Below are 10,000 nucleotides of genomic sequence, written 5' to 3'. Positions count from 1 at the left end.
CTCCTCCCACAAGTCCTCCTCACCTGGGGATTTGTTTATCGAGCAGCAAGCACAGAGCATCTTGCATAGACATGGGTAAGCACACATGCACACACAAATACACACACACAACACAAACACACACACACAGCATTCTATAGGCATAGAAGATAGAGAAACACCACAAAACACATGAAACTCCACTAAACCCTTTCACACATTGTACTCTTTCTCACACACACACACGCACACACACACACGTACACATGCTGTAGTGTACATACTTAGAGTCTGTTGAAGAGATGGGAGAGAATCCACACACCCACACATTTCTGTGTTTAGATAAGTTGGCTTACTACTTGGAACTATTTGTTCTTAAATATGAAACTGTGTGTCATTGCTGTATGGGCGAAGCAGAGACAAAGCCAGAAAATCAATGGGACACTGCACGGCGGTCTGTTGTTTACTTTTGTTGATTCAATAGGCTGGTTGTTTGAGTTTTCCTTAGCCAGCAACTTTTGAGTGTGTGTGTGTCTGTGTGTGTGTGTGTGTGTGTGTGTGTGTATCCCTCTGTTCATACACTTCATAAATCCAAAGATGGAAGATCTTGATGACAAGAGCTTAACCAATCAGCTGTATGATAAGATATCAAATAAGAGCAGATTAGATATCTGTGTACATGACTCTTGACGGGATTAGGATTATTGCTGTGCATGGAAAATATTTCTATTCCACACACTGATGCTATTAGTGTTTGTTTGTGTGTGTGTGCGTGTGTGTGTGTGTGGGGGCGGGGGGGGGGGGGGTGTAGGCTAGTTTATTGTCTAGTCAGAATTGTCCTGGCCACGTAAAAGAAAGGAGTTGAGAGATGAGTAGAAGGAGATACAGACAGAAGGCCAGAGAGAATTTTGCATTTAAAATGCCCTTTATTGGGTCATCATTATACGTGCAGCCCAGTCAAGCATAATCAGTTGGCTCCAAATATGCTTTCAAGAGGAGCTAAATCCCCGAGAGCAAAGAGCCCTTCAAATTCAGGATCTTCTTCAACAACCCAACTTTCCAAGTGAGCCCTTGTGCTGTTGGAGGTGAGGTGTGTGTGTGTGTGTGTGTGTGTGTGTGTGTGTGTGGTAAGGTATGTGAGATGTGGATGAGATATGGGGGTTTAAGTATGTTGGGTTTATGAGTTGAGTAAGCCTGTGTGTGTTTGTGTGTTTCTACATACAAGATTGGAGCAGCCTGTATGTTTGTATGATGTGAGGTAGGGTGTGTGTGTACTAGTCTCTGACAGGCCTCTCCCTGCTGTGTGTGTGTGTGTGTGTGTGTGTGTGTGTGTGTGTGTGTGTGTGTGTGTGTGTGTGTGTGTGTGTGTGTGTGTGTGTGTGTGTGTGTGTGTGTGTGTTTGTGTGTGTGTGTGTGTGTGTGTGTGTGCTGGTGTCTGACAGGCCTCTCTCTGCTGTGAGCTAGTGTGTGTGTGTGTGTGCTGGTGTCTGACCGTGTCTCTCTGCTGTGTTCAGCCCCAGCTGGTCACTTCAGACTGATCGAGAGGGGGACACCCTGTCTCCCATCAACTGGCCCTCCAGGTACTCCCCTGCCCCCCTCCCAAAACAATCTGGTCCTCCTAACATTCTTCCATCTAGCCCCCTGCCCTGTCCATACCCAACCCCCGCTCCAAACCGCTCCTCCTGGCCTTAAAGAGTTTATTTTGGTTTGTTTTGTTGGTTTGTTTTATTTTATTATCTTCACCGCTGTGAGCCCATGTGTGAAATACACCGCCCTCCCTTCCAAATTGACCCTACTAATAAGCTTTTCATCATGAATCTGTCAATCAATTGTCAATCAGTAGGTTGATCAGTCATCATCAATCATCTCTCATCCCCATATGCTATTCTCCTGAGGTGTGCTGTCATTGTGTGTTTTGCTGGATCGGTAATACTTCTCATATTGTGTGGGTTTGTATGTGTTTTCTTTCTCTGATGTGTGTGTGTGTATGTGTGTGTATTTGTACAGTATTTTCTGGCCCATGCATAGTGGTCCAATGGCCAGTGCTGAGAAGTCAGAAGCTGGCCAGTATGTTTCTATGGAAATAGTCTGTGTGCGTGTGTGTGTGCCTCTGCCTCTGTGAGTGTGTTCTGACAGCTTTTGTTCCCCTAAAGCCATGCTTAGCCCTGGAGTAGCAGCAGCAGCTCGAAGAGCCTCTTACAGATGACTCTAAGCTCTCCTAATACTCCACTGTCTGGGCAAGCCAATAGAATTACAATAGAATTATACCCTTCCATATCTCTCTCTGCCACTCCTCCATTCTCACGGCTATGGAGCAAAGGATCGTGGGTAAGCAGAGCAGAGATGGAGGGGAAAAGGAGTCGGAGAGTGGATGGGTAAAGACTAAACCGTAAACACCAGAGTACGCCATGGCTGGCCTGTTTATGGGTGGGACTGGCCTCTCCCTCCGTGTGCCCTGACTCTCACTCTGACTCGGTGTGGGCCGGTGGCTAACTTGCCTGACCTGGTCTGGTCCAGTTGACCCCGTTGGATAGGTGAAGGAATGGGCTCAACCATATGCCTGCTGGTCCTGCTGGGAGATTAGCACCACAACAGCAGTCTGGACACGCACACACACACACACAAACACACACACACGCACACACACACACACACACACACACACACACACACACAAACACACAAACACACACGCACACACACACACACACACACACACACACACACACACACACTTACCCAGTTACACACATGCACACACACACTGACTTATATCAACCCCCTTTTAGAGCAATTTAAACACATTCACACAGGTACAGACACACACTATCGTGTTTTGCTCACACTGCTGTCACAGACAAAAGGACAATCCTGTTGTATAATCACACACACACACACAGACACACACACACACACACACACACACACACAAACACACATACAGAAACACATATATACTAGGGATGGGAAGATTCACCGGTTTGCATCGATGCACCGACATAAAAGCTCACGATGCGATGGCCCGGATCAAAATAGTGTGCACCGGATACAATGTTGGATGAATCGCGATACATTTACATTTACATTTACATTTTACATTTAGTCATTTAGCAGACGCTTTTGTCCAAAGCGACGTACAAGGGAGAACAATCAAGCTAAGAGCATTAAAAAACCTGGTGTAACCATAAATATTGCTTATAAAACGACATAGAAAGAATAAAAAAAGAAGTGCGGGCCTGTTGCTGCTTAAGTGCAGGTTGAGCCAAGGTGCCAGTTTAGGAAGAGAGGTGCTCTTTGAAGAGTTGGGTCTTCAAGAGTTTCTTAAAGGTAGGGAGGGACGCTCCTGCTCTGGTAGTGCTAGGCAGGTCGTTCCACCAACGTGGAACTACAACTGAGAATAGTCTGGATTGCCTTGCTTGCACTGGGGGCAGTGCCAGACGACGCTCACTGGATGAGCGCAGCGTCCTGGGTGTGACATTTGCCCTTACAAGAGCATTTAGGTAGGTGGGAGCAGACCCAGTAAGCACTTTGTAGGCAAGCATAAGTGACTTGAATTTGATGCGAGCAGCTACTGGCAGCCAGTGGAGCTCAGTGAGTAGCGGGGTGACATGTGCCCTCTTTGGTTGGTTGAACACCAGGCGCGCCGCTGCGTTCTGGATCATCTGTAGTGGTTTTACCACGCATGCCGGCAGGCCCGTTAGGAGGGCGTTGCAGTAGTCGAGGCGGGAACCCACCAAGGTTTGCACCAGGAGCTGGGTGGCATACTGGGTTAGGTACGGCCTGATTTTGCGGATGTTGTAAAGCGCAAAGCGGCATGACCTCGCGACAGAGGCAATGTGGGCTGTGAAGGTTAGTTGGTCGTCAATAATGACCCCGAGGTTTCTTGCTGTTTTGGATGGAGCCAGAGATAAAGAGTCAGTCTTGATGTTGATGTTGTGGTGGATGAACTGTTTGGCTGGGAAGACCATCAGTTCTGTTTTGGCCAGGTTCAGCTGAAGGTGGTGGTTTTTCATCCATGTGGATATATCAGCAAGACAGTCTGAGATCCGTGCCGAAACAGTGTTGTCCTCAGGAGGGAAGGACAGAACCAGTTGAGTATCATCGGCATAACAGTGGTAGGAAAAACCATGCGAGCGGATGATGGGGCCCAGCGAGGTGGTGTAGATGGCAAAGAGAAGTGGTCCCATTACAGACCCCTGGGGCACCCCAGTGGTGAGGTGGTGGGGTACAGATAGATGACCTTGCCATGACACCTTGAATGAGCGCCCAGAGAGGTACGATTCAAACCAGGAGTGCGCCTTGCCTGAGATGCCCATACTTGATAGTATGGACAGAAGAATGCGGTGGTTGACTGTATCAAACGCAGCTGATAGGTCAAGCAGGACAAGAACTGAGGATTGAGCTGCTGCTCTAGCTGTTTTTAAAGCCTCTGTCACAGATAGCAGGGCTGTTTCGGTGGAGTGACCGCTTTTGAATCCAGACTGGTTTGGATCGAGGAGATTGTTTGTTGACAGGAACTCTGTGACCTGTTTGGAGGCTGCCCTCTCAAGTGTTTTAGATAGGAGAGTGAGAAGTGAGACCGGTCGGTAGTTTTCCACCTGAGTGGGATCGAGAGACGGCTTTTTGAGCAGCGGCGTCACCCGAGCCACCTTGAATGAAGAAGGAAATATTGCAGAATTAAAAGAGGCATTAATCACCTGTGTTATTGCCGGTAGGACGGCAGGGGAAATGGCTTGAAGGATGTTGGATGGGATAGGGTCCAGCGGGCATGTAGTTGGACGGCTACCTGCTAGGATTTTGGAGACCTCACTCTCAGTGAGGGGGGTGAAGGAGGGAAAAGATGAGTTATTGATGGTAGCGCCCTTAGGGGGGGAAGACAGTTGGTCGAATTGTTTCCCAATGGCTGCCACTTTCTCTGTGAAGAAGGAAGCAAAGTTATCGGCTGTGAGGTTAGTAGCTGGGGGAGGAGGAGGAGGGTAGAGCAGAGTTTTGAAGGTGGAAAATAGTTTCCGAGCATCAGTTGCACTGTTGATTTTGTCATTGAAAAAAGTTTTCTTAGCAGCAGTGATGCTGGTTGAGAAGGAGGCCAGCAGTGTCTGGTAGCTTGCAAGATCGTCCTGTGCTGCAGATTTGTGCCACTTTCTCTCAGCCGCTCTGAGATTGGATGATGCGATGGATGAATCGCGATGCATCGTTTCTAACATTATCTAATAATATTTAGATAGATTCCTCCTCTCTAACTGTTTCTTAAGCGCGCTCTCATCTCCACTGCTGTTAATGGCTGATTCTCGTGAAGTCTATAATTTTCCTAAAATCTCTACTTGTCTGCAATACCGCTCTCGGCCTCTACGCAACTTTGGCGCTCTCACAGGCAAAGACAGTGCGGCAAACCTGGATAAAGGACTGTTAACGGTTTGTTTTTCGCCTGGAAGTCTCTAGAAATCTGGCACCTTATTGAACGAAATTAAAAAGAGTGAACTTACCGTTCAAAGACACCAGAATGAACACGTTCACAGTATCGGCCATCCGGCAGTAATACAGTACGTTCAGTTCACGTTCACCAAAATTATGAACGAGTTCATGCACTTTCTTTCAATGAACGCGTTCAGACACAACACTGGTGCTTGATCCACGTTTCAAAGACCTGGCTTTCTTGGAACACCACGGCACCAAAGACATGATATTCATTAAGATAATAGCAGAGGCGGTGATGATGGAGGAAGAGGTAAGAATATACTCCATATACCATAGCTAAACCCTCTATTTGTAACTTGAATTTACCTGTCTTCCTTAAATTGGAAATGGAAATCTAGTAGCTAGACTCCATTATACTGATTTTTGTCAGGCAAGTGACAGTGGCACACTGAATGAGGGCCAGTCAGATGAAACAGAAGTCGACAGGAGCCCACACAATGGGGAAAATAGAGGTTTGTTCTGATAGGAACTGTGCCAAAAGTTATAAAACAATGCTTTCAGCCTTGGCAAAGAGCTACCTGTCCATCCCAGCAACAAGTGTACCCTCTGAAAGAGTGTTCAGCACAGCTGGTGACATAGTTACAGCACAGCGCAGTTTGCTTGATCCAGATGATCCACATGTTTAGGATGAAGCAAACTGTGTTGTGACTGGCAGGTATAGTTTTAAAAAAAAATCCATTCAAAGAACACATACACACATATACACATACATATTATCTTTTGTTACACACCTTGTTGATGATTTGTTGTATGACAAATAAATGAATCATTATGTACCATATTAAATTGCATAGAATTATATTCTTTTGCATCGCATCTCGTTGAATCGCATCGTGTCGAATCGCACTGCATCGCAATAGGGGTGAATCGTATCGTATCGCATTATAGCTGCTTTTATGTATCTTTAATGTATCGGATCGTTGGCAGTGCATCGAGATGTGTATCGCATCGTTCTCAGTGATGAAGATGCACATCCCTTATATATACAAACTAGGGCTGTGAAACGATTACAATTTGTAATCAAATTAATCCAGGTTTCTGTGGATTAATCATGATTGATCGCATATTACCGCTTTTCTCGGTATATTTGTGAGAAAAAATGTATGACAAAAGACGGATATATACATTTAAAATGTTTTCTTTTTCTATTCATAAAAACAAAAACAATGGTGCTGCAACTCAGCAGTTATCTTTGCTATTCCACATTGGACATTAATACATCTAAAATGATGATCCTGATGTAATGATATGGCTTTGTATCAAATCACCAGGTTATTGCTCTCAGGTTGTGCCCTATGCATACCTTGGGATACTCAGGAGTAGGTTGCCCGTTCACAAAATGCTACAAAGATTTAAATTTAAAAAAGTTCATAATGGCCTTTTGGCGGGACGTTTTGTTAAAGATTGATAAACTCCTTGCAACTTCATGGTGTTTGATATCGCTAGCTAGGATAGCTAAGTGTACAACCTTACAAATGGTAACATTAACATTTTGACAGTAACATTAACATTTTATTTTAACATAAGCACATTTGTTGGAGAGACTAGTTATGTACTTGTAGTCGTTATAATACTAGTTGACATGAACTATAACTGTTTGGGGATGTTCTCTCAACTAGATAGCATAGTTCGTTAGCTAGATATCATAGCATAGTTCGCTAGCTGGCTAGCTGCAAGAAGCTTAATTTACTTTGGAGCAGACATATATGTGGTTGTTGATCTTTGATACATTGAGTTGGGAGCGTGGTCTCCCACTGTTAAATCCACAGCCGGCACCTTTCCTCCTTTGCTTTGGGCTTTAGAAATGCTGAAAAAAACGACGTGTCACTCTAAAATCTCAGGGTACCTTGTGTCAGATCTACAAGTCCCGTATGAACACCGTTTCACCGTACTGCTGCTCAGACCTCATACTGCTGCTCAGACCTCAAAGTTGTCTGAACCTCTTCTCTTTGTAGAGGTTGCTTAGGTAGGATTGGACGAGGGCCCTTCTAGGGAGGAGTTTCGCGAACGGTTAAGTGTGGGTGAAGCTCATTCTGCACATGCGTTAAATGAGTTAAAAAAAAAAAAAACGCATTAATCCTGTAATTTAATCATAACTCGATACTGGTTATTTTTCACAGCTCTAATACAAACACACACACAAATACACAAACACACTGTGCAGACATGGATTCATAATCTCCCCCACTTGAAGGGGATCCTCCCACCTCAGTGAAGAGTACTTAAGTGAATAAGGGTGTGTGTGTGTGTACGTTTCATGCCCCCTCTTTTATTAGGCTAAGGTTGACATGTGTTAGATGAGGGCTTTCCGTGCGTGTGTGTGCGCGCGATGAGGGCGGTTTATATTTGTTTGCGTCAGCTGAAGGGTGTTTAGCTGTGTGTGTGTGTGTGTGTGTGTGTGTGTGTGTGTGTGTGTGTGTGTGTGTGTGTGTGTGTGTGTGTGTGTGTGTGTGTGTGTAGGAGGGATCTTTGGTGTGTGAGTTGAGAGCTTTGTGTTTGCGTGGGTGTGTTGGTGTGTGTTAGCTGTGAGGTGTGTTTCTTCTCATCTGTTTTCCATCAGCTGTGCTTCAAGCGTGGTGACCTCTCTTATTACATTACCTACTCACCGATTCCCATGGCCTCCCCTCATGCCTCTCCTGACCACACCAATAATAGTGTGTGTGTGTGTGTGTGTGTGTGTGTGTGTGTGTGTGTGTGAGATCATGAGTGTTAACAGGGTTGGTAGTCATTTTGAGGAACACCCATTCCCTGAAATTGTGTGTGAGGTTGTGTTTGTGTGTATAGTATGATTATATCACGCTGTCTGTGTGGTTGAAAGCTTTATGGTGTGTGTGGTTATTGTGCTGCGGTGTGTGTGCGTGTGTGAGTGAGTGCGTGTGTGTGTGAGTGAGTGCGTGTGTGAGTGAGTGCGTGTGTGTGTGGATGTGTGTTAACTTATTTTTCTCCCCCCTCGAAGAATCCGCGGCAGGGAGCGTGTTGGCCACCGCGAGCCACACACATACACCTCACCTCCAGGCCCTCCCCCCGCCCCCGCTCACACACACCTCACCGCGCCGCCTCCAGACTCCTACCTGTCCATGAGCCGCGGAGCCAGGGAGCAGGAGGAGCCGGGACAGACGCAGACGGACGCGCAGACTGAGGCGCAGACCCAGGGGCTCCTGCGCAGCCGCAAGGCGGTGCTCCCCTCGGAGGTGCGTCGCCGTGAGCGCAGCACGGAGGACCCCCGGCGCTCCTCCCCGCCCGAGAGCCGCCGTCCGCCGGCCGAGATGACCGCCAGGGAGCCGAGGGCCAGAGCGGACGTACACGTGCCCGAGCCACGCGCGCACGCCTACACACACACTCCAGCGCACTCCCACGCCCCTGAGTACACACACACCATTACGCAGGACACTGCACACCCGTCTGCCTACGCCCAGACCTCGACACACCCTCCTGCGTACACACACTTCCCTTCACACACTCCCGCACACACATGGGCCCCCCAGCAATCCAGTCTCGTACATCCGCACGCAGACACACATGCACACACACACTCCCCATCTGACAGCCTGGAGGAGTCTGAGGCGCGTGTGTCCGTTGCCAAGCTGCGCAGCTCCTATGTGCAGGGAACCAGCGCCCCCTACCAGCGAAAGGCGGAACTGTAGGTGCAGCCCATTCCAACTCTCTGTGTATGGGGCAACAAGACTAATGACTGGGGGAATCTGCTTGTGAACTAATGTGCACCCACTCACTCACAGTCACCACTACCAGTGTTGGGAACAACTGTAGGTCCAACCGTTAGCACAACTTTTGCTGTGTGCACCAAAAGACTAATGGCTGGGATCTTTCTGCTGGAAGACTAACACACTCAAACACACACAGCTAAAGTGCTCCGCTCCACACTGCAGTGACTAACCACCAGAGTTAACTTTGACTGCGCTCTCCTCAAACTACTATGTCTGTGTGTGTGTGTGTGTGTGTGTGTGTGTGTGTGTGTGTGTGTGTGTGTGTGTCTGTGTGTCTATGTTTGTGTGTGTGTGTGTGTGTGTGTGTGTATGTGTGTGTCTTTGTGTGTCTTTGCATGATTGGATGGGTATTTTGGAGGCATGTCTTTTCGCCTGCATCCTCTCCTGAGTCACAGAACTTGACCCCCCCCCCCCTGCCCCCTTTCTCTCTGTCTCACTCTCTCACCCCCTTTTCACTTCCTCCCTCTATCTCTTTTGTTCTTCCTCTATATCATCTGTCTTTTTTCTCCTCTTTTATTTTCCCTCATGCGTCTCTCCTTCACCTTTTATCTTCCCTTTCCCTTCGGCCGTCCACCCGATGCGTCTGTAGTGATGACCAAACGGAGGCGTTGCCCCCGGTTACGGTTGCTGTGGCACCCTGGCGAACAGACAGGGCAGGGCGTCGCCCCCGGCGATACATCCTGCCCACTGAGAGTAGAAAGAGCTCTGAGAGGTTTAGGACCCAGCCAATCACCTCCTCCGAGCGTCAGGATTCTGATAGGTACGCCATTTTTGTGCACACGCCGCACCTGTCACCTCGGAGATGACACCAGCAGTGTGTG

General features: G+C 47.5%; 1 protein-coding gene across 6 annotated transcripts in view; it reads left to right on the top strand.

Annotated features, from left to right (window-relative positions):
* svila (supervillin a) overlaps nucleotides 1-10,000 on the top strand; it is a 58,852-nt gene that overhangs the window by 18,645 nt on the left and 30,207 nt on the right. For all 6 annotated transcript variants that reach the window (XR_013968970.1, XM_080855029.1, XM_080855027.1 and 3 more), the window contains exons 6-8: nucleotides 1-75; nucleotides 8,411-9,094; nucleotides 9,769-9,939. The exon at nucleotides 1-75 is cut by the window's left edge and continues 559 nt beyond it. Coding sequence is in view for 5 of the 6 variants with exons in the window: in XM_080855029.1 (XP_080711155.1) it covers nucleotides 1-75; nucleotides 8,411-9,094; nucleotides 9,769-9,939 (930 nt within the window). In the remaining variant the exon portion in view is untranslated. The remainder of the gene's footprint in view (nucleotides 76-8,410; nucleotides 9,095-9,768; nucleotides 9,940-10,000) is intronic.

The sequence above is a fragment of the Sprattus sprattus genome (genome assembly GCF_963457725.1).
Source record: "Sprattus sprattus genome assembly, chromosome: 17".
NCBI lineage: Eukaryota > Metazoa > Chordata > Actinopteri > Clupeiformes > Clupeidae > Sprattus > Sprattus sprattus.
The sequence above is the reverse complement of the archived record's forward strand: the minus strand, read 5'-3'. Positions and strand labels throughout refer to the sequence as shown.